The 26,195-nt window shown below is 37.3% G+C and overlaps 1 protein-coding gene across 3 annotated transcripts; it reads right to left on the bottom strand.

The window, feature by feature from the left end:
* Nucleotides 1–24,993, bottom strand: LOC106876870 (putative neutral sphingomyelinase). Of its 3 annotated transcripts, none has more exons than XM_089363404.1 (8): nt 24,330–24,993; nt 19,574–19,676; nt 16,308–16,384; nt 12,497–12,680; nt 10,675–10,878; nt 8,597–8,726; nt 6,020–6,139; nt 1–4,361 (listed from the first exon to the last, which is right to left on the bottom strand). In XM_089363404.1, the coding sequence occupies exons 1-8, from the start codon at nt 24,362–24,364 to the stop codon at nt 4,027–4,029; spliced, it is 1,188 nt and encodes a 395-aa protein (XP_089219530.1). In that variant the 5' UTR covers nt 24,365–24,993; the 3' UTR covers nt 1–4,026. The 3 variants fall into 3 exon arrangements, with proteins under 3 accessions (XP_089219530.1, XP_089219531.1, XP_089219532.1); XM_089363405.1 differs by lacking the exon at nt 24,330–24,993 and adding an exon at nt 23,230–23,821; XM_089363406.1 differs by lacking the exon at nt 24,330–24,993 and adding an exon at nt 22,649–23,203.
* Nucleotides 24,994–26,195: the final 1,202 nt, after the last annotated feature.

Genomic DNA, 26,195 nt, shown 5'->3' with positions numbered 1-26,195 from the left:
TTTGTTTTTGCTCTATTTATTAATTCATGTCTATATCAAATCATGACATTATCTCTTGAATCATTCAACAACAAAGGGTTTAGGAATCTGTAATCGTTGTTTATGAGTCAAAAAAAAAACATTTTGAAAGACTGTAAATATTGATAACATATTTTGCAGGAAATTTCCAAAAGGTGTTATGACCAGAGGTAGATATTACTGGAAATGGTAAATTTACCAAAGCATGCATCATAAAGGGAACTGAATTTTTCTGTCCTCTGCAGAGAAATATTACAATAGTTTGCAACAGCTAGTCTTATGATAAAAACTGGTGAGATAATGGGAATAAAAGAAAAATATAGACTGGAGGTGGTCAGTGTCATTACACAAGCACATATCTTGCATTTGTTTTCATAGTGAAATACATTCTTTTATTCTTTTACATGTTTCAACTCTAAGGCCGTGGCCATGCTGGATGTATAAATTAATTTAAAACTCAACTAACTAAAAGTGATTTTATTTATAATATAGGGTTGTCAAATAAATTCAGTTCTTTTTTCTTTCACCATATATTTTAAATTTTCCCAATATTTGAATTAACACGAAAAATATTTTAATCATAGTGTTTTTTTTTGTTTTCTTTTTGTAGCTTTATTCCTCCTCTATGACTTTTGTTTATTGTTTTTGAGATTTGAATACAATTTACCTCTTTTGAGACACATGACGATGGAATGCCAACTAGAAAGAAAAAAGAATGAATGAATTTATCTCACAACCCAGTAATTATGCTGTTGCAGTATTATGCTATGTGGAGGTGCATGGCTTAGTGGTTAGGGTGTTGAACTCATGATTGTAAAATTGTGGTTTCGATTCCTGAACCAGGCAATGCATTGTGTTCTTGAGCAAAACACTTCATTTCACATCACTCCAGTCCATTCAGCTGGCCAAAACGAGTAATCCTGTGATGGACTGGCATCCTGTCCAGGTAGGAATACATACGCCAAACAAACCAGCTCTATGCTCCTTACTGACTTCTATCATCATATAATCTGGTCACAAATTGTTTCCAAATTTAATAATTCACCTTCAGAATCAAGGGTTAATTTTTTTGTTACCATATATCTGTAGAAATACACTGTCTTTATTGCAAATAATTGTCAAAATAATGAAGAAATAACTTAGTCGTTGTTAAGTTTGTGTGAACTGACAGAATTTATAAACACACCAAGCAAAATACTTAACAACATTTCTTATCTTTCAGCTCGGAGTTCAAATTCTGCTAAGGTTGAGTTTCTCTTTCATCCTTTCTGGGTTGATAAAATAAAATATCAGTTAAATACTGGGGTCAATATGATTTGACTTACCCCTTCCCTCAGAATTACTGACCTTGAGTCAAAATTAAAAATAAAAAAATTATTAAGCTGGTGCTTGAAACAAATTTACGTGAAATTTTGATGAAAGGTTAAAATTTAGATCACTTTAAAAGGGGAGGTTTATATCACAGAACTGGGGTCAGTTTCATGCAGGTTCAAACCAAAAGGGTTAAATTAGGTTGAAGTATGAGACTTTTCTTCAAAGCAGAATTAACAATAAGTAAGGGGGACAAAAAGATTATGTCATATTGAAGCCTTTCTCCAGAGGAGTGAGGGTGGAATACATGAAGAAAAGTGACTTCAGCCAAGAGTCAAAACTTTCCTTAGTAGATTAGTCTACATTATTCCATAAGGGGTACAGGTTCAGTTTTTGATGCCTTCAGATACTGTCCCCAAGGAATCATAGTATTATTATTATTATATACTGCATGGAAAGGAGAGTATCCCTTCACAGACACACCCTCTTATACATACATGCAGTATTTCACCTCTTATCTCCCCTAATTCTTCCCCATAGAAGTGCATTTCAACCTGGCCCCTAAATTTTCTTTTGCTTCTTCCCTTATTTCCACCACCTTTCTCCTATGGCAGCAGTCTGGATACTTATTGATCAGACCACATATAGGCACAGGCATGACTGTGTGGTGAGAAGCTTGCTTCCCAACCACATGGTTCTGAGTTCAGTCCCACTGTGTGGTACCTTGGGCAAGTGTCTTCTGTTATAGCTTCGGGCTGATCAATTGTGAGTGGATTTGGTAACTGGAAACTGAAAGAAGCCTGTTATATATATATATATATATATGTGTGTGTGTGTGTGTGTGCATGTGTGTGTGTGTGTGTGTGTGTGCGTGCGTGTGTGCGTGCACACACGTCTTTGTGTCTATGTTAGTCCACAATGACCGCTCAACAACCAGTGTTGATGTATTTATGTCCCCGTGACTTAGCAGTTTTGACAAAAGAGCTCAATGGAATAAGTACCAGGCTTATTAAAAAAATAAGTACTGGGGTCGATTCATTCAACTGAAAAGACTCTTCAAGGTGGTGCCCCAGCATGGCCGCAGTCTAATGACTGAAACAAATAAAAAACACAAGATAAACATATATCCAAAATAGAGCTTTTGATCCAAATTTCCTGCACAATGTATTTAATATACTATTTACCTATTGGCCTACACTTAATAAGGTTCGTCATTTAACTCAAACATAAAGAATGGACTCAGTAATAACATGTGAATATGAAAGTGTTTGAATATTGACCCTTTATTGACCTATTCACCCTTTAGCCTTCAGATTACTCTGTCAAATGTAATGCCTATTTAATCACATTCTTCTGAATTAATCATGCATTATCTTGTAGCTTTGAGATTTTGATGAGGTGATTGTTTATATCTAGAATGATATTATAGGGTATGTGTGAGAGGTTGGATCTGGCCAGTTTCAACATAAAACAAGTAGAACATTTGGGCCAAATATGGCCAGTTTAAATGCTAAAGGGTTAATTTTCTTTTATAAACTTCTTTAATGCTGGTTAGTGATTATCTCCTATCCTCTTTAGCATTGATTAGATGAGGGACATATTTCTTTTCAGATATGATTCCAGTTTATCACAGTTAATTTTAAAATGAATGCAGCTTCCAAGTCAACAAAGGAGCCTATAGTGGTCATTCAACCTGCTAGAAATAGTTACCAAATAGCCCTCAAATTACATGATAGCATCTTACATATATAAAAAAAACAGTGTGATGGGGAGCATATTGAATAATGTGGTTCATTGTTCATTTTACCTAAGAAACAGTCTTGGTGGTCATGGCTAGATTAATTTTCATCAGAGGTAAACAACAATGATAACAAATAACAACAACAGAAGGTGCTGCTTTTGGCAGTGATCTAACAATAACATCTCCATAGTAACTACTGCAACAGAGGTGAACTGGATACAATATCATTGACCACAGAGGAAGTCCTGACCTTCTAACTGTATTCTCAACACACTCTGCACACACACACACACACACACACACACACACACACAGAAGGCACAGGCTTTACTCTGTGGTTAAGAAGTTTGTTTCGCAACCATATGGGCTTTGGGTTCAGTCTCCCTGTGTGCCACCTCGAGAAAATGGCTTCTGACATAGTGTCAGGTCAACCAAGGCTTTGTGAATGAATTTAATAGACAGAAACTGTAAAAAGCCTATTGTGTGTGTGTGTGTGTGTGTGTATGTATGTATGTGTGTGTATGTGTGCATGTGTGTGTGTGTGCTTGTGTGCATGTGTGTGTGTGTGTGTGTGCATGCACACATTTGTGTATGTGTGTGTGCGTGCATGTCTACATCTGTGTGTAAGTGTATGTGTGTGTATGTGTGTAAGTGTCTGTGTGTGTGTATGTGTGAAATATATTTCTTTAAAAAACCCTTAACTGAAAAAACAGGTGAGAGCCAGCAACAGGAAAAGCCTTCCAGGTGTTAAATGTTGCCTTGAAATCAATTCCTGTTCAATCCATGCTAGCATGGAAAAATGGACCTTAAACACACACACACACACACACAGATGCACATATGCACACATGCATATACATACATGCACACAACAAGAAATTGGAAGATATAATATAAAAATGTAACTGATATGTATATAAAATTATGTTACATTTAAAGAGAAAATGGAAACAATTTCAGTTATCCTTTTTGCTGTTCAAAAGGTATTTGGCCTCTTCTTTCGTTGCTGTAGATGCCTTGGAATCGATGTTATTTATCACAACACCATTCCATATGCAGAAGGCTATGAAAACAACAAGAAATACCATCAATAGAGTCACGAAAAAAGGAATAAATGTCCCTCCTACACTGAAGCAATTCATTAAGAACAAGAAGACAGTACTGAATATTGCCAATAAAATCCAAATTATTCTGTCTGAAAACAATTTGGATGCATTTTTGTCCATTTCGTTGATCATTGTCTGAAGATGGTCTGAAAGAAGTGCAGCATCTCTGGCTGGACATGCTTGAGCTGAAAATGAAAAGAATTATGTTAAATTTTGAATGAAGATAAGAGGGTTACATTTAAGTATAACAACCAGGTTCTAGGCTTATTGGAAAGACAAAATGGAGTGTTGCAACATTTGCAATGTTTCTGTTTTAGGTAAAACTCAAAGGCTTTTAGCTCTTTAGCATTCGGATTATCCTGTCAAATATAAAGCTTATTTATTCACACTTTGAATTAATCCTGCATTATCTCGTAGCTTCAAGATTTCAATGATGTGGCCATTCTTCTATTCTTTTAATCTTTTACTTGTTTCAGTCATTTGACTGCAGCCATGCTGGGGCACCGCCTTAAAGGGTTTTTTAGTTGAAGAAATCTACCCCAGGACTTATTCTTTGTAAGCCTAGTACTTATTCTATCAGTCTATTTTGCCATTCCGCTAAGTTACGGGGGACATAAACACACCAACATGGGTTGTCAAGCAATGGTGGTGGGGAAGGCAAACACAGACACAAAGTCACACACACATAAATATATATGTGTATATATGTATGTATGTATGTATATATATATATATATATATATATATATGTGTGTATGTGTGTGTGCGTGTGTGTGTGTGTGTGTGTATGTGTGTGTATATATATATATATATATACACACACATATATACATGATGGACTTCTTTCAGTTTCCGTCTACCAAATCTACTCACAAGGCTTTGGTTGGCCCAAGGCTACAGTAGAAGACACTTGCTCAAGGTGCTATGCAGTGGGATTGAATCTGGAACCATGTGGTTAGGAAGCAACCTTCTTAGCACCCAGCCACACCTGTGCCTTTGTTTATATGTAGGATAATATTGTAGGGCAGGTGTGACAGGTTAGATCTAGCCAGTTTGAACATATAACAGGTGGAATATTTAGGCCAGACATAGCCACTTTAAATGCCAATGGGTTAAAGAGACAAAGCTGAGTTTATACCATCATGTTTTGAGTAGGACCCCCAGGTCATAAGTTTATTAGAAAGCCAAAATGAGGTAATAGAAGCATTCAGGTTTTGAGCAAAACTCAAAGGGTCTGTATTTATTAGAGAAACAAAATGAAATATTCATGTTTTTCACAAGGGACATTAGGAGCGTAAGTAGAATTTCCTCTAAGAATTGAAATTAATTTACTAGTACAACTTACTGAAGCCATTTTTTGCAATTTTACAAAGAATGCCTCATGAGGATTGCACCAGCCAGGTACAAAGTGCAGTAGGTAAAGTGAAAGCCAACAGTGACTTCAGTAAGGAATTCAGAGAGTTGGATTCCATCTAAGCTTATAGACATGATCTAAGCTTATGGACATGATATGGGTATGTGATGTGATGTGTATGGTCGAGGGCAGCTATACAAAGGAATGCCTATCACTTAATGTGTTTGGAGCTTGCAGAAGTGGGAAGATATCTGATGAAGTAGTGAAAGCTGCTCTCAGAATCCTGAGCCTCAGGGAGGTGATGACAAATCACATGTAGCCATAAAAGATGAGACTGTTATGCCTGGAATGCTTTTCATCATAAGGTCTGTTTGATGAGGGCTGATCTAAGGGGTGACGGTTAAAAAGCAAAAACATTGTTTTCTTCTCTTTTGATATTAGACTAAAATGAAATTTGCCTGAATTAAATGCTTTTTGAATTATTCTCACCTGTAGGTGCACTCATTAAATTAAAGGTAGCTGAAACTCCTTCGTGGTCAGAGTAGCTCCGGGAATCGTTGGGAATCTTTCCAAAGACCCTTTCGTAATGATCAACAGTTACTTTTGTACCTAAAACAAAGTAATATTGCTCGTTAGCTTTCTGTGTTTTTTTAAAAAATTTAATTATTTATTTATTAATTTTTATAGTTCAGACTAGAGTGAGAGAAGCAATTTGCTATCAGTTCTAGTTTGGATAATTACAAAAAGAAAGAAAGAGAGAAAGAAAGAAAGAAAGAACGAAAGAAAGAACAAAAGAAAGAAAGAAAGGAAAGAAGGAAGGAAGGAAGGAAGGAAGTATCACACTATTATGCGTACCAGAAATCTTGGTCAGTGATCATAATGAATAAAGAATTCATTTGGGTTGTAAGAATTGACAACAGCATTGTATGAAATGGTAAAACAAATAAATAAATAGTAATAGTAATAACAATAATAATTTATATTTCTAACATATGCATAGGGTCTGAAATTTAGTGGCAAAGAACGTTGACCACGGCAAGATTTGAACTCAGAATCTAAAGAGCTGGAACAAAGTCTGGCAATTTGTCTGATGTTCTAAGGATTTTACCAAACATCATCATCATCATCATCATCATTATCGTCATTATTTATCATCCATTTTCCATGCTGACATGGGTTGGACAGTTTAACAGGAGCTGGCAGGCCAACTCCACTGGGTGGTTTTGGCCCTTCAAAATGCTAACCACCTTGCAGAGTGGACTGAGTGCTTTTTATGTGCTACCAGCACAGGTGAGGTCTGTTTTCGTATAGGTTATATGGCTGGATGCCCTTCCTAATGCTAACCACTTTACAGAATGGCTTGGGTGTTTTTTACGTGGCACCAAAACTGGTATGGTTTGCTTTGGCACAGTTTTTACAGCTGGATGCCCTTCCAAACACAAACCACTTTACAGTATTGACTGGACCACCCAAAATAATACTTTTCTAAATTAGGCACAAGGCATTTTGTCCATCTTCAGGTTCTGAGTCCAAATTCTACTGAGGTCAACTTTGCTGTTCATCCATTTTGGAGTCAATAAAACAAGTACCACTTGAACACTGAGGCTGATGTAATCAACTTCCTCAATGCCCTCAAAAATTGCTGGCCTTGTGCCAAAATAAGAAATGATTATTATTATCATTATTATTGAGTGAAAGAGCAGTGCATGCCATCAAAATGACACTTGGGTAAAATATACAAAGCCCAGTGTACCCATCATGACTACCCATCTGATAAGGGTACACCAGGCACATGCATCAACAACCACATGTGTGTGACATGGTGATCTCATATCAAGATAAACTGCACATGACCTTGCAGGTGAGGGGGCCCAGTTAGAATTTTCTTCAGGTCGAGTAGCCCATTCTGCTCAAAAGGTCCCTGAATAAGGGTTGTTTAAGGATGTTGAACAAAACACCCATGTTTTCAGATGTGAATTATTCAAACCCCAAAGAATTCCTCTCAACACATGGCAATGATGCTCCCCCACTACTTCTGCTCATGATCAGAGATGCACATATCGTCAGCCATCAAGGGACATGCCCAACTGGTTAAGGTCAAGCAACTGACAAGCAAATATGTGGTACTAAGCAGAATATTTTCTGTAGCCCATCTTTTATACCAAGACAAAACAATATACATGACAACACTTCCAATCAGTTAAGATCAGAAGTCATGAAAGCCACTATTATTATTATTATTATTATTATTATTATTAAGGTGGTGAGCTGGCAGAATTGTTAGCACGCTGGATGAAATGCTTAGTGTCCTGAGTTCAAATTCTGCAGATGTCGACTTTGCCTTCCATCCTTTCAGGGTCAATAAATTAAGTACCAGTTGCATACTGGGGTCCATGTAATCAACTGTCCTCCTCACCCGCCCAAACTTCAGGCCTCGTGCCTATAGTAGAAAGGATTAGTATTATTATCATTATTATTACTAAGGTGACGGGCTTGCAGAAACGTTAGCATACTGAATGGAAAACGGACGTTAAACGATGATGATGATGATGATGATGATTTAAAATTAATTAAAAGAAACACAGAGCATCTCAACAGAAATATGGTAACAAAAGGGTTAACATCCGTTTTCCATGTTGTCATGGGTTGAATGGTTTGACTAGAGTTGGCCAGCCGGAGAGCTGCACCAGGCTCCGGCTGTCTGCTTTGGCATGGTTTCTATGGCTGGATTCCTTTCACAACACCAACCACTTGTACCAGAATGTACCAGGTTCTTTTTACATGGCACCAGCACAGGTGCTTTTGAGAGACAGTGACATGGGTGCTTTTACGTGGCACCATCCCAGGTGCTTTTATGTGGCACTGGTGGTGATGATGATGATGATGATGATGATGATGATGATGATGATGATGATGCAGTAGTAGTGGTAGTGGTGGTGGTGGTGGTGGCAGCAGCAGCAGCAGTAGCAGTAGTAGTGGTAGTAGTGGTGGTGGTGGTGGTGGTGGTGGTGGTGGTGGTGGTAGTAGTAGTAGTAGTAGTAGTAGTAGTAGTAGTAGTAGTAGTACCTGAATTAGCTCTGAACAACAGATAATCGATCCTTTTGCCATCTGGAAATTTCAGTTTTGTCGCAGAATCTGTGTAAGAGTTGTCAGGACATTCACAGGTATTACCTAATTTATCATCCACGATATTTTTCTGTGAAAGATAAAAAAATAAAATAAACATAAACAACATTACAACATATAATATTGGTTTCAAATCTTGGCCATCAAGGCCATCAAAAGTCAGGGAGGAACAGGTCAATTGCATCAATCCCAGAGCTCAACAGGTACTTTGATCGGCCCGAGGTTATATTAAAAGACACTTGCCCAAGATGCCACGCAGTGGGACTGAACCTGGAACCATGTGGTTGGTAAGCTAGCTACTTACCACACAGCCACTCCTGTACCTATGAAATGTAAACCTTGTATCTTTATTATCACATTACAACACCTGATTTTCCAATTTTCCCTAGCATATCAACACTTCAAAATCATAAAGCCATTAATACATTTTCATCTATTTCTAGATTGTTTTGGAAAATATTCAACTCAATTGTATTCTCCATAATCCAGATTACATTCCCAATATGCCTAAAGCTATAAAGTGAAGTTTTCTGAAATTGAACAAAGACGCAGGAGTGGCTGTGTGGTAAGTAGCTTGCTTACCAACCACATGGTTCTGGGTTCAGTCCCACTGCGTGGCACTTTGGGCAAGTGTCTTCTACTAGAGCCTCAGGCCAACCAAAGCCTTGTGAGTGGATTTGGTAGACGGAAACTGAAAGAAGCCCGTCGTATATATGTATATGTATATATATATATATATGTTTGTGTGTCTGTGTTTTTCCCCCCAACATCGCTTGACAACCGATGCTGGTGTGTTTACGTCCCCGTAACTTAGTGGTTCAGCAAAAGAGACCAATAGAATAAGTACTAGGCTTACAAAGAATAAGTCCTGGGGTTGATATGCTCGACTAAAGGCCGTGCTCCAGCATGGCCGCAGTCAAATGACTGAAACAAGTAAAAGAGTAAAAGAGGGGTTTTCTGACTCTGTATTTTTTTTTCATTATTATCTAATTTATTTTTGGATGCCTTCTTCTATTCCATTTCCTATCTAGAAGTGAGTTCCATGAATATGGGTAGTATAGTTCACAAGAAAAAACAGACAGTGCTATGGCTTTACAGTCTTGAAGAGCAGTTTATGTTTTCACTTGGCTTGACAAGTCTTCTCAAGCACAGCATATTGCCAAAGGTCTCTGTCGATTACCATTGCCTCCGTGAGGCCCCATGTTCAAAGGGTGGTTTTTACATGCCACCAGCACAGGTGCCTGTTATGTGACACCAGCATTGATCACAACTATGGTTTGTACCCGTAAGTCAAAGAGTCAGCCATGTCAGATTCTGAGTCATACTGAATCACCTTGAGAACTATATTAAGGGTATGCATATCTGTGGAGTGCATATAATCATATACATATACATACATACATACATACATACATACGATTGACCGTTGACTGAACACTATTCAATTTTTTTTCTCCGTGTTTTTCTCCTTGTCTCCGTATTCTTTCTGTTGAAGAGCGTAGCTCGAAACGTCAAAGACTTTCCGTATTCCCGAGCGTCATACTAATATATACTTTTGTTATTTACACCACCTGTCCTCGTCTGTTGTTGTTTTTTCGTATATTCTCCCATATATATATATATATATAGAGAGAGAGAGAGAGATAGATAGATAGATAGATAGATAGATATACATACATATATGATGATGATGATGATGATATATACACATATACATACATATATTCACACACACATATATCTATACACAAGTTTCCACATAATCGCTGTCTATCAAATTCATTGGTTGGTCTCGTGTTATACTAGATGACATTTGTCCAAGGTATCATGCATTAGTACTGACCCCAAAACCACATGGTTGCTCTGCAATCATATGGTTTTGAGGTCAGGCACACTCATATCTAAAAAAACAGCAACAAAAAATAGAAGAAAAAGAAGAAAAAAACGATGCCAAGAAGTAAATTTTCCAAACTGTTATAAATTTCCTAATTCCAAATGGAAACACAAATTTTACTGACCTTTTTCAACCACGCATCATTTAACATGGCATTGGTAGTAAGGATTTTGTAACTGAGGGAATTTGATTCCATATTACAGTCTCCGCCAACAAAGACAACATCACATTTCTCTGAAGTCTGTTTTATAAACTGGCTAAGTTGAAATGACTGGATCAAGCGATGGGTGAAATATTCGTCATTAACATCACTATACTCTGCATGGATCTGAAACAAAATACAAAGGGATCAGACAGCATATTTATTTTTAAAAATGATTATTATAATAATTCCACGCACCAAACCTCATGGAATCCTTTGTCGAAAGCAGTATCGGCCAACTAGCTTCCCTAGGGCTTTGACTATTCGGCATCATAAAACACCTTTGACTCTGGAAACCTTCGGTTAGTAAATTAATACGAGAAGACTTGTCAACTATCAGTGTTTTCGTAATCAATTTGAAAATCCATTGCACTGGTGATTAGCCCATTCAACTTGGCCAGCTTTACCTGTTTCCATCTATCACGACGAGGACGAGGGGTTGTACATTTTACTTCTCAAAGCCCTTGATTTCACTTGCTCCAGTAGATACTGTAAAGGCAGACAACAACCTGTTGTCAAAGGTCACATGATACTTAACATCCAAGCACCAGTCTCATAATCTTCACTGTCCCAATAAAGCAGTTTTCTGACCATGTTCTACCCTTATGTCAATCCTAATTTCTCCATTGAATTTCTCAAATCTGGTTGTTAATGCTACCACTGCCCCTACAACTACTGGAATGGTTATTACTTTCTTCATTGCCCACATTCATGCAATTTTATCTTGTGGTTAGTTCTTCTCACTCTTTTCCTGTTCTTTATCATCCATTTATAAATCTCCAGATATGGCAATATCTATGATCTTCATTTCCTTCATCATCTTATCAATAACAATGTCTGGTCTCTAAGCAGCAATCACTGCATCACAATGGACTGTAAAATCCCACAAGATCTTATACTCATTATTCTCAGTGACACCTTCTAGTTTATGCTTGTACCATTTCAATGTCCTTTCAAGAACATACTTCTCACACAATCACCAATGAACATACCTGGCTATGTTATCATGTTTTCTTTTTTATTCCTTTTATTATTATTATTATTATTATTATTATTATTATTATTATTATTATTATTATTATTATTATTATTATTATGCACTCAACAGATTAGACTGTTGGAAAAGAAAAGAATCCCAACATCGGGCTACAAGTAGCCTTAGATGCCAAGAACCCTCCTAAGTATCCTAGCTGTCCCTAATATCATATTTAGCCATGTGTAAATATTAACTTGCTTCAAAACAGGTGAGGGTTGGCGACAGGAAGAGCATCCGGGCATAGAAAAGTCTGCCTCAATAAAGCCCTGTCTAACCCACACAAGCATGGAAAAGTAGACATTAAAAATGACGGTGATGATGATGATGATATTGATGATGATGATGACGACGATGATGATGATTGAATATGATTGGCATGAACACTTTCCCCACTTCTCATACACATAAACAGGAAGAGAGAGGGGGGAAGGGGGAAGGGAGAGAGAGAGAAAGAGAGAGAACAAGAAAAGCATTAAAACATCTGACGCCAAATAAATCAACATCGCGTCAGCAATGCCAAATAGGTGGTGCCACAACAGCTGCGCCACAACATCTCGTACTCATCAAATATCAAAATCACTTCCCTCCCAAAGGTTACGAAAATGCTGTCTTTTCTCTCGTAACCAAAAAATTGTTTTAGGGGGAAAAAAAGAAAAGAAAAAACAAAAAAAAAACAAACAAAGTTCTGAAACTTTCAGTCAGACTTACATGTGTTGTGTAGATGTTGATCATTATGCCACTGACTTCAACTTTGATAAGGCCAACTCCTTTGCCAGCAAACCAGTCGCCGTGTTGTATCTTATGTGCATAGCCATTTAGACGATAATTGAAATAGAGAGCATCATTGATTGGGTATTTTGTAAAGACACACATACCGCTGCCGATGCTGCCACTGTATATAAATTACATAAAGCAACATTATAAGAAATGATGATGATAATTATTAAAGACAGGGAAGAAAATATTTGAGGACTAATAGATGTAAGTGTTTCCACTGATAAAAAATATATCTGTAAAAGAATTTTACAAATTAAGTAAATATAAGGACCTGGAAATTGAAATACAAAAGATTTGGCATCTTAAAGCAAGAACTGTTCCACTTATTGTAAGTACCCTAGGTATGATAAAAAAAAAGGGGGGATGTCAGAAACATCTAGAGAACATCCCAGGAGAACCATGTCTCAGAGAAATCTAAAAGATTGTGCTGACAAGTTCTGCCCACATCCTTAGAAAACCCCTATCAATTTAAATGTGTTGTATTACATGAAGATATTTCGCTACTGCCCCTGCCACTTTCCCTCCCCAGGTTTCCAGTTATACTGTAGCATCTCTTATCCTTCACAAAGTCAACCTTGGTGGAATTTGAACACAGAAAGTACAGACAGACAAAATACCACCAAAGCATTTCGCCTGACATGCTAACGATTCTGCCAGCTTACTGCATTAATAATGATGATGATGATGATGATGATGATGATGATGATGATGCTGATGATAATAATAATAATAATAATAATAATAATAATAATAATAATAATAATAATAATAATAATGATAATAATAATAAATGTCCTTATACAGTACCAGGCAGTGGCTCTCATGGCAGTCGATATTAACTGGTTGGAAGTGTTATCATGTACATTGTTTTGCCTTGGTATAAAAGATGGGCTTCAGCAAATATTCTGCTCAATACCACAGATTTGCTTGTCAGTTGTTTGACCTTAACCAGTTGAGTATGTCCCTTGGTGGCTGACGATATGTGCATCTCTGATCACGAGCAGAAGTAGTTGGGGAGCATCATAGCCATGTGTTGAGAGGAATTCTTTGGGGTTTGAATAATTCACATTTGGAAACATAGGTGTTTTGCTCAACATCCTTAAACAAACCTTATTCAGGGACTTTTGAGCAGGATGGGCTACTCGACCTGAAGAAAATTCTAACTGGGCCCCACTTGCGAGGTTGTGCGCCGTTTATCTTGATATGAGGTTACCATGTCATGCACATATGGTTGTGACGCATGTGCCTGGTGTACCATCATCATCGCCACCACCACCACCACCATCATCATCATCACTGACAACAACAGCACCAACAATGATAGCCTCTAATTTTGACTCGGCTCATGGCCAGTAATTTTAAAGAGAGCGAGGGGGTTAGTCAACACCAACAAGCCCAGTACTTGACATTTATATCATTTGATTGACTCTGATAAGATGAATGGCAAAGTTGGTATCAGTAGGATTTGAACTCTTTGCCTGGAGTCACAATCTGGACCCAGGCATATTGCATTATCTTTGGTACACTACTTGTAAACCATCTGGCCTATCCCATTCTCCCTTATCCAATATATATAGTACTTTGTGGTGATCCTTAATTCAACATTATCATGTTTTATTTTATATTTGATGGAAAGTATTGTCAGATGCATGCATTCGTGTGTGTGGAGTGGATTCTGTGAAAGATGTGAATCTTATTTAAACCATTTCTATTCAACGGAAGCTGTAAAGTGATGTACAGTTTGAATCTAATGCATGCAGACGACCTACTACATAAAAAAAAAGTAACAACATCGGCACCAGCATATACCAGTGTGGTAAGGAACTTGCTTCCAAACCACATGGTTCCAGGTTCAGTCCCACTGTGTGACACCTTGGGCATGTGTCTTCTACTATAGCCTTGGGTCAACCAAAGCCCATGTGAGTGGATTTGGCAGACAGAAACTGAAAGAAGCCGTGTGTGTGTGTGTGTGTGTGTGTGTGTGTGTGTGTGTGTGTGTGTGTGTGTGTGTGTGTGTGTGTGTGTGTGTGTGTGTGTGTGTGTGTGTGTGTGTGTGTGTGTGTGTGTGTGTGTGATGTGTGTGTGTGTGCATATGTCTTTGTGTCCATGTCTGTTCCACACCACTGCTTGATAAATGGCGCTGGTGTGTTTACGTCCCTGTAATTTAGAGTCTGTTAGAACAAGTGCCAGGCTTAAATGAAAGGAAAATAAGTCCTGGGGTCGATTCATTTGACTAAAAATTCTTCAAGGCAGTGCCCCAGCATGGCCACAGTCTGTGACTGAAACAAGTAAAAGATAAAAGATACTGTGATCCTTCTACATGGAATTAGTAAGGAAATGGTATATATACTTTAATGGAAGAAGCAGAATCTAACAATACTTTCCATCAAATATGAAATAAAGCAAGATATGTATCAAGGATAATGCAACATGACAGAGTCCAGACTGAGATTCCAGGCAAAGGGTCAATTATTATGGTGAGAGCATAAACTGGGTCTTAGAGTAAGTGTGTCAAAGATAAGGCAGCATAATAGGGCCCTACTCGATCTATAGCAAAAGTAGGTATGATAACACGGAGATACGACAAATGCAGAACCAGATATCATCAGTGGTGAGAAACTACAGACCCAAATAGGCTATCAAATGAACAGAAATATATCATAAATGCAGGCTTTGCAGTGAGGTCAAGAAGGTTTGGGGTTCAGTTTCTGTTGTGTGGAACCTTAGGTAAGTGCCTTCTACTATATCCACAGGCTGGCCAAAACCTCATGAGTGGATTTGGTGGATAGAAACTGAAAGAAGTCTGTCATATATGCGTGTGTGTATGCATACACACACACACATATATATAAAGATACACTGGCAAAACACTGCTCCTCTAAATGGAAACCTTACCTGTCATTGTGGTTTTGTGATACAAAGCAAAACAGGCCTTGCCATTCACTCAAGAAAACACATAGTGAATGATCCACAAGCACTCAAGCAAACTGAGTCCTCAACTTGTTCCATTTGCCCAACGATTTGCAAGGCACCAGCAGGCCTCAAGAGATACATTTGTGTCCATAGTACATGATTAATGCTTTATTTTATTCAACCCTCGTTTGTCATTCATGATAAGAGAATCCATCATCGTATATATATACAACAGCTTAATAATGACAAAGTTGTTTTATTAAATTCTTTATTGTTTTCAAAATTAATTGAAACAAGAGCAATGTATTTGAACTAAAATCTAGCAACAAAAGTGTCAACACCACCATTTTATACCTTGAATCTTTTGGCAAAACCCAATCCATTACAAGCATTCAGACAGGTCTTTGGTTGAGGATATCTTCCTCCTTCCAGATACGGTCCACTACAGTGGTCCTCAACTGGGGTCCATATATATTTTTGTTAAAATTTATCAGCAATAAATTGGTTATGCTTCTACAGTACACAAAATATTTTTTAAATTATTTTTATATAATTCCTTATAATATTTAATCATAAATATAATAGGTTTTTTCTTTAAACATCAAATGGCTGGGGAGTGGGGTTCATCTGAGTAAAACAGGAATTAAGGACTCATAGGTAAGAGATAGTTGGGAAACATGGGTCTGACTAGATGGTCAAGTCACTTGGTTTAACACCATCACTTCCAGATGAGTATAGCTTTCTCCTTCCCTCCTACAAGACCCATAAAAGGACCATGGTCACTACCTTCCCTCCACATCAAACAACAAAAACAAAACAACTTCCTTACCTGTGAAAATAGTGGGAATGTGGTAATTTCTTTGAAATCACTGATTTTAAATGTTCAAAGTCAGATATGCACCAAATCTACAAGAAACAAACATTGTTAAATGAGAATTCATTGAAAGAATTGTCAGAAATTGAAAGAAAGATTAGAAAATATTTCTTTATTTGGACAAAAAACGATTTAGTAGTAGTAGTAGTAGTAGTAGTAGTAGTAGTAGTAGCAGTAGTAGTAGTAGCAGCAGCAGTAGCAGCAGCAGGTGCAGTAGTAGTAGCAGCAGCAGCAGCAGCGGTGGCAGCGGTGGTAGTAGTAGTAGTAGTAGTAGTAGTAGTTGTTGTTGTTGTTCAAACTAATTTTTTCTCATGGAGGGAGAGCCATGAGGATTGAAAAATAGGAAGACAAACTACCGTGTTTAACTCTTTTGCATTTGAAACAGCCATATCCAGCCTAAAATATTCTAGATCCAGCCTCTCACACTTACTCTACAATGTCATTCTAAAAATAAACTATCTGATCATTGAAAACTCAAAGCAGTGTTGTGACGCATGGTTGATTCAAGACAATGTGAATAAATAAGCTTTACACTTGACAGAATAATCTGAAGGCAAAAGGGTTAAAGTCACTAAAATAAAATTCAAAGTCGTTTATTTGATTGGAAATACATTTCTAATGTGTTCATGATGTCATAGTGAGAATCTGATCCTCTGAAGGATCTCTGGAATAACATTCCTTGGTGGGGGTGCATAGCTCAAAAATCAATTTCTTTGTGTCTGAAGATGGTAAGGAAGAATGGCCTTCACTCAAGCGGTTATGTAAACCAATCTTTAATACTGTTGGGCTTTTCCTCCTGCCTGCACTTAGTAATTTTAAAGTGAGGATCAGTTCATGTAATCCGATCGCACTCTTTAGACCCAAAGCTTTTGGGTATGACTTCAAACTACATCTAGTAGTGGGGCTCAGGTCCACGAGTTCCAGGGATTTGAGGTGCGTGGATCTACATCTTAGCCACTATTTCCCCCAGGTCTACATTGACCTGAAATAGTAGTACCTGTCAGAGTCCTGTCTATGGGCTAATAAGCATAAAGACACAATATGGCTCCCGTCTAAATATCACATTGCATGAACACAAAATTCGATTTGGCCTGTTAGTAATAGCAGCCAAATAACCTTCAAATCACATTCTACTCTATTACACTATGTAATATGATTTTTATCTTTGGGTGGTAGCAACTGTAATTTCCTATTTGCTTACCCCTAGAAAGTATAAAAAGAGGCTAATATCTTCTTCAAACCTTTCTTTTGTTACATTTATTCAAAGCACCAAAGAATCCCTCTTAACACATGGCTATGGTACTCTCCGACTGCTCCTGTTCATGATCAGAGATGCACATGTTGTCAGCCACTAAGAAACATGTTCAAGTGGTTAAGGTCAAGCAACTGACAAACAAATCTGTGGTATTGAGCAGAATATTTGCTACGACAATATTTCTGCTTCAAAAACTCAACACTGAATTTGTCTGAAGTGTAACAGAAAATAGGTCAGTTTCAAAACACTGATGTCCAGTGCACAAAAGCAAAGCAAAGTTTGAAGGGAATCGTAGTCATCTCCTTCAATTTCTAAATAGAAGCAAATAGGAAATAACACTTATTGATCAAAGACAAAAAAATTTGTGACATAGTGTCATCAAAGAAGAGAAACATTGGATAAAGTGGTCCATGGGGCAACTTTTCTGGAGAAAGAATGGGTTGATGACAACCAAAACACTTTTTATTATAGGTCTTCTTCATTGGGGATGATACGAGGTTAAACAAGAACAACTCTACCACCACTACCACCACCACAACCACCACCACCACCAACAACAACAACAACAACAACAACACTTTCAGGACTTAGTCAAAGTTATTTTATCATTGAGAGACTAAGTAAAGACCCTATCTGGGCACTGCGGTTGCTTTATCATTGACACTAGATGAAAAAAAAAACTAGGACTCTGCAGTATTACCTTATCACTGACACACTTCCTCATGTCATGGTCTTGACTTTGTCATGGTCTTGACTTTGTCATGGTCTTGACTTTGTCATGGTCTTGACTTTGTCATATCAAGATGCTTTATTCTCTATCGTTTTTGTCTGTTTGTCATTAGATTGTGGCCATGCTGGGACACTGCCATGAAGGGTCTAGTCGAACAAATCGACCCCAGTTCTGCCCCAATCATCATCATTTAATGTCCGTTGTCCATGGTTTACATAGCCATTTGAGGGAATGCCATGCTTCTTCATGATCTTCAGACACAAAGAAATGGATCTCTGAGTTACACACCCTGTCAAGGAATGTCATTCCAGAGAGCCTTCAGAGGAACCCCATTACAGCCGCTAGTATTCACAATTAAATTCTTTCACTCATTACCCACCATTCATTACCATAGGCGAGGAGAGATACAGAAACTAAATTGAAGATAGCAGAGTTTGGCTTTTTCACCACCTTCTCCTCTGATTACAGGTAAGTTCATCGCCATCAATTCATCGCAAGAAAGTTCACCACCATCAATTCACTGTGAAGAAAGCTCACCATGAGGAAAGTTCATTGTGAGGAAAGTTTACCAAGAAAATATATTCATTATAGGCGTAGAAGTGGCTGTGTGGCAAGTAGCTTGCTTACCAACCACATGGTTCTGGGTTCAGTTCCACTACGTGGCATCTTGGGCAAGTGTCTTCTACTATAGCCTCGGGCCGACCAAAGCCTTGTGAGTGGATTTGGCAGACGGAAACTGAAAGAAGCCCGTTGTATATATGTATATATATATATATATATATATATATATATATATATATATATATATATATATATATGTATGTATGTGTGTATGTGTTTGTGTGTCTGTGTTTGTCCCCCAACATCGCTTGACAACCGATGCTGGTGTGTTTACGTCCCCGTAACTTAGCGGTTTGGCAAAAGAGACCGATAGAATAAGTACTAGGCTTCTAAAGAATAAGTCCTGGGGTTGAGTTGCTCGACTAAAGGCGGTGCTCCAGCATGGCCACAGTCAAAAGACTGAAACAAGTAAAAGAGAGAAAAGAGAGTATAGTAAGTTACCATTAATAGTTAAAACTATTTTATTGGGAAAAAATGGTGAATTGATGACAGTGAACTTTCTCTGTGGTGAATTGATGATTGTGACCTTACCAGATATGCTCTTCTTTTTGTCCCACAATCAAAACGAATTATTACAAAGAAATAATGAAATCATGATGTAAGTGGAAGGAATACCTCTTGGAGTAAAATGATATCATATTCGCTTTCTGACAGGGCCTTTGCAAGGCTTTTAACCCTAAAATTCTTGTCCTTACATATCACTGGGAAGGGAATGCCCCTGGAAAATAAAAGCAAATAGAAGAAATTAAGGTCAAACTAATTTAAACAAATAGCTTTCAAGGTATTCATCACACATCAGACAAATCAACTACTATATACAAATTTCTACATTAATATAATTTTTAAGTATTAATTTCTCAAAAGATTAAAAGCAAAGTCATCAACAAGGTGGACTTTGTCTCTTATCCTTTTGGGGATAATGTTAAGAACATAAATTGTGACTAGGGTTTGGTGGTAGGTTTTAATTCAGAACTTTTGAAAACAAGACATTTGTAGTACAGAGCCAGAGGCAGTTTCAGCCGGGTTGGTATCAAAAGGCAGTGAAATGGCAGAATCATTAACATGCTGAGCAAAATGCTTTGCGGCATTTCGTCCATCTTTATGTTCTGAGTTCAAATTCCTCCAAGGTTGACTTTGCCTTTCATCCTTTCGGGGTTGATAAATTAAGTACCAGTTGAGTACTGGGGTTGATGCGATTGACTGTCCCTCTCTCCACGACTCAGAGTTTGGTTCAGTCCAGACCTCCAGATGGACAAAAACTGGGAAAAAGTAATGAGCAGGTGGAGCTCAGAAAGAATTTTCTTCAGGTTGAGAAGCCCATCCCACTCAAATGGTCCTTGAATAAAGGATATTTAAGAATGTTAAACAAGACACTTATGTTTCTAGAAGTGAATTATTCAAACCCCAAAGAATTCCTCTCAACACATGGCTACGATGTTCCCTTACTACTTCTGCTCATGATCAGAGATGCACATATCGTCAGTCACTAAGAGACATACTCAACTGGTTATGGTCAAACAACTGATAAGCAAATCTGCGATATTGAACAGAATATAGGAACTTTGTGAGAACATCAGTGGACAGTTTTCTTTCGCTTTCACACACTGTACAGCTTTGCAAGCACCTTTTCCTATCAGTCACACATTTAAGGGTGTACAAGTATTCATCCTTGTCTTTCTGCTTGACTTACTAAACTACTGGCTACTACTATAGCCTTTTACACCTATCCTACGTGCAAATAAAGGCTGTAAACAATACTTCTCTATTCCATGTTGATTATTACACAGTCTCACAGACTTTGAACAATTTAATCATAATATAACTCATTACATATACTTATATTATATCTTATATCTTATATTATATTTTATATTCCTCATCATCATCATTATCATTCAACATCCTCCTTCCATGCTGGCATGGACTGGACAGTTTGACAGGAGCTGACCAGGTGAGAGCTGACCCTTCCAAATGCTAACCACTTTACAGTGTGGACTAGGTGCTTTTTAAGTGGCACTTGCACTGGCAGGGGTCACCAAGTGACTTTGCAAGGTAGAGAGTCTTTCAGAGGGGAGAGGGCATTGGAGGAGGTGATCTTGTGTCAGATGATGAAAGAGTAGAGCGTGACAGAGAAGCAGAAACACACACACACACACACACTTTGTGGATACCAGCAATCCCACCCTACACTATACGGAAAATAATATGGAAATCACATGAGAAGTAAATATTGTGCCATGCTTGGTACTTGGAACAATCTATTGGAAAAAGTATTTAGATATGTTTGTAACTTGGCACCAACCATAGAAACAAAACGTCATAACTTGAGAAAGGGGGGAGGGGTGCTCAAAGGTCGTGTAAGCATCTGTGCGTTTGTTTGTACGCTTATTGTTTACGTCTTGGTTAAAACTTCGGTTAAATTCTTCGGGGCAAAATGCTGTACAAATCCCATCTCTACAGGATTACCAACCCTAAAACATGCACAAATTTCCCATTCACTCTTTTCTGGAAAACTCCAATCGCCTCAGAACACTCCCAGAGATAGTGTTTTGGTGTCAAGGGACATAACTCTTAAAATAACTTTTGGTTCATTTCATCGTCATTTTTATAGTTGTCTCAAACAAGATGTGTCTGTTCACTTCCAACAATAGAAAGCAATTGTCCTATTTTATTCCATAGCTACCATCTCTGAAGAGCACAGGGTTACATAATTCGGCTGTTACTTAACACTGTATTAAAATCCTAACGCAAAACCAATTGATAAGATTGGCTGTAATGGGTATATAATATTTTACACTTTAATATACCCACTCTTTTGACAAAAGTGCATATTTTTTTTCTGACTTATGGATTCTTAAACGACCCATCCTACCATTGATATTCTGACCCCTGTACTTTGAGGGTATGCCCTGGCACTTTGCCACCATCTCTCTCTTGCTTTCTCCCTCTGATTGGGTAACCATGTATCTCCATTACAGCAATAATTCCTTCCTTCCTTCCTCATTCTCTCTCTCTCTCTCTGATCAGGTAACCATGTATTTCCTCTACAGCAAGACACCTGTTTCTGTCTCTCTATTGCACTCTAACCTTTTATTACCTGGCACAAGGTCACCTCCTCCAATGTCACGTACCCTCCCAAAGGATCTTGGTGACCCTGCCAGTGCTGGTGCCACGTAAAAAGCATCCAGTCCACTCTGTAAAGTGGTTGGTATTAGGAAGAGCATCCAGCTGTAAAAATTATGCCAAAACAGACTGAAGCCCAGTGCAATCTTTATATATATATATATATATATATATATATATATATATATATATATATATATATATATATATATACACACATATATATATATACAGTGTACATTTAAACACATAAGAGGTATCTATCATAGGATTCCCTCAGGCTAGAAAGAACAGCTAAGTTCCAAACCACTATTAGGGATAAAATTTTGAATGGTGAATGTTTTTATTTTTCATTCCTTTCGAAATTTTATCCCTAATAGTGGTTTGGAACTTAGCTGTTCTTTCTAGCGTAAGGAAATTCTATGATGGATACCTCTTATGTGTTTAAATGTACACTGTATTTATATGAAGAAAAATATGTAGTTTATGGACTAAATCTAATATTTCTATTACCCTTCGATATTATTGATTATATATATATATATGTATATTTGATGAGATTCTTACAGTTCCAGTCCACCAAATCCACTGACAAGACTTAGGTTGGCCCGAGGTTACAGCAGAAGACACTAGCCCAAGGTATCACGCAGTGGAACTGAGCCGGAAACCATATAGTTGAGAAGCAAACTTCTTGTCACACAGCCACGCTCACGCCTGTCTAACTGTTTTTTTTTTTTTTTTTTTCGGTTCACGTTGGAAAAAGCACTGTGGTTCCCAACTTGAAGGTACGCCTATACAAAAGTAAATACTGACTAGGGGCCTGTGGGCGGAGTTCGAAAATTGAGTAACCAGACCATTCAAAATCCTGGGGTTCGAAACCACGGACCTATCGTCTTTAAAAAGAACACGTTGAATACTCTGCAGGTAGGTAAAGGGCCAGGATGGTCAGGGCTAGAATACCTTTGGTCATATGTCGACTAGATCAAGGTTGACCTGGGGTTAAAACAACAACAACAAAAGCAGTTGAAACGAATCAACGAAGGAGACTACGTAGTCGTCGATACGCTAGAAAATGCAACCAAGACTTTTCAAATCCACAATGTTATTGATTTTAGAGAAATAGAAAAAAAACGAAGAATATATCACACATAATAATCATGGATATGTGCAGAGATGAGATGACCACGGCTGGAACGCCTCTGATCACAAGTCAAATCGATCAAGGTTGATCTGGGGCTGAAAACAACAACAACCCGCTATTTAAAGATTCCGAACCAACGAAGAGCGCCTCTACGTCATCGATCGAGACGCTAGAAATAACAGTGAAATCTCTTCGAATCGCTCCCAACCACCATTTTTCAAAAAGGCATTTTGGATATAATCATGGATATACAAAAAAAAAAAAAAAATTCATGGGATGGTCACGGTTAGAAATGCTTTTAATCATATGCCAGCCGGATAAATGCTAATGTACTGCTAAACAAAACAAACACAATAGTTGAAATGAAAATTGGATCAGCTGTTGTTTTCTCTTCTTTTCGTATCAATGAAATGTTGATGTATGACTAGAAATGTCTAACTGGGGTTGCTGGCAGCAATAATAAATACATTTACGTCAACATAGTTAAGCTAACACGGATTCAAGCCTCTGCGTAGTTGTACAGCGTCAGAAAAATAGCAGCCAAATCTTCCTTAAATCATACCCTATTATATTTAAAAGGAAGTGCACACTGCATTATGAAGTCTAAACAAGTTTAAACAATAACAAAAAGATTTTTTTAAATAGATGACCACGGCTGGAACGGCTTTGATCAGAGATCATATGTTCTACTCTTAGATCAGTAACTAACCAGGACAACGTCCGATTGCTGAAAATAGCAGTCAAATCTTCCTTAAGACACAATCAGCTGTCTTAAACACAGAACACGGTGTATATATCAAAAATAATAATATAGTTCCTGGTGAACGGAAAGATAGGATCATCACGGTTGGAACGTATTTGATCATAAATCCAGCTAGTTTAGTTACTTGGAAGTAAACAAACTGTTAATATGGTCTGTTTCATTGCCATGATGAATCAAAATCAAAAGCACACACACACACATATACACACGTAGACGAAAAAAATAGTCTCTTTTTCAAATTATTTAACTGATTCAATTATTAACTGATAAAATATTTAATTATAAATAATAGGTTATCAAAATACATTTTTTTAATAAGTATAAATAAATGAACGAATATTTACCAGCAATTTAAAGTGAGAATTCTGAGTGAAAACATCAGGCGAGATTATTCGTGACTTATTATTGAAGTTAAATAGTGAAAGAAGCAACAGAGTGATGGCTATTTGCTGCTGTGTATGCGAAATAGCCTGGCTTTTCTTTTCTTTCTATTTTTTTATTCTTCTTAACAAGGCTACACCTTCTCTGATTAGTCTCTACCACTATGGCCTCACAGAACTCGAAGATGGCTACGATTGTATGATGGATCAGTAGTTTCTGTTTACTTCTTCTAATTTAGTTCAACAAGTTTAATAAACGACCAACCAACCCACTTTACATTTATAGTCATAACTAATGGCAATAGTTATTTTTCTTTTAATTCAAAGTTCAAAATTAGCATGTTTATCAACGTATATAAAACTATTAATAATTGCCCGAAGCATTAAAGAAAAGAAAGATATCTATAAGCATATTGTTCATGGTTATATGTAATTTAAACACAATTAATAGATAGCAATTTATGTAATTGTAAGGGAGCCTGTGGTGGGGGGTAATTTACAGAGAACGAAAAGAAATGTAACTTCTATCTTTTACTTGTTTCGGTCATACTGGGGCACCGCTTTGAACAGTTTTAGTCAACCACACGGACTCCAGTACTGGTAATCAGTTTAGGGAAGTATTTTTGCCGAACCGCTAACTTACGGGGACGTATACAAACCAGCGGCGATGGCGGACGGGGAGGCAAACACATGCACATACATACATACATATAATCCATATTAACTTAAGAGAAGAAAATGGTGAGTTAGTGATTAATAATTATTTATTAATAAATTGATAATCATTTCTTCCTACAGCTGTTTCCATTTATACTCATAAATTTATAATTTATTCCATGAGTATAAATGGAAACAGCTGTAGGAAGAAATGACTATCAATTTATTAATAAATAATTATTAACCACTAACTTTCCATTTTCTCTAAATTTAATACGGATTATATACTACATATATACCTATTGATTTAAGGAAATTTTATTTCCTAAATATGTAAGGTATAGAACCAATGTTTTCTTGGATATAATCATCCCTTTAAGAGGTTAATATATCCTAAGTTAAGGAATGAAGTAAATAAAATCCGGGCTACATGTTTCATAGTGAGCAGAACCTCAGAAGTAGTAAATATTCAAGCAAGGTGTATACTGCAGGCTGCTCTTTTAGCCATTACTACCATTCCTCTTCTTCTCAAGATTTTAAATTTTACTACTAATACCACCACTTTAAGCATACATTTTTCTTCCCATCGACCACAAGTACATTATCCTCCACACCTTCCCCTTCCCTCACCTCCTCACTATCCTATTCAGATACCACTCCCCATTCCTCTCTCTCTCTGACTCGGCTTAAATGGCCCTATTGAAAATCATCTGTGAAATGACTCCACCTAAATTCTTTACTTGTAAACTTCCCCACTCCCTTATATACTTTCTCTTTTTTTTCTTATATTCTTGATTTCTCTCTACAATTACATTCTCCACTCAAACTGCGCTTTCTACACATTCTGATAGAATCCTCCGTGTGTTAATATGGACTTCCTAACGACAATGCAAACTTCATTTAACCATGATACTTTTGGCCTGAAGAGTAGCCTGTCGTATACACCTCGCTTGGATATTTACTACTTCCGAGGTTCCTCTTGCTATGAAACATATGTAGCCCAGATTTTATCCACTCCATCCCTTAACTCTTGGATTTTTATTCACATACCCAGCAAACCTGACTGCCAACCATGAACTATAAAATAATATTTTTCAGCTTATCATACTTCGATACAGGAAAAATTCACAACTTTCTGCACCAATAAACCACTGTTGTTCCTGAAAGTTGCTT

The sequence above is a fragment of the Octopus bimaculoides genome, chromosome 15 (genome assembly GCF_046866305.1).
Source record: "Octopus bimaculoides isolate indiv1 chromosome 15, ASM4686630v1, whole genome shotgun sequence".
NCBI lineage: Eukaryota > Metazoa > Mollusca > Cephalopoda > Octopoda > Octopodidae > Octopus > Octopus bimaculoides.
Note: the sequence above shows the minus strand (reverse complement) of the source record. Positions and strands in the feature narration are given on the sequence as shown.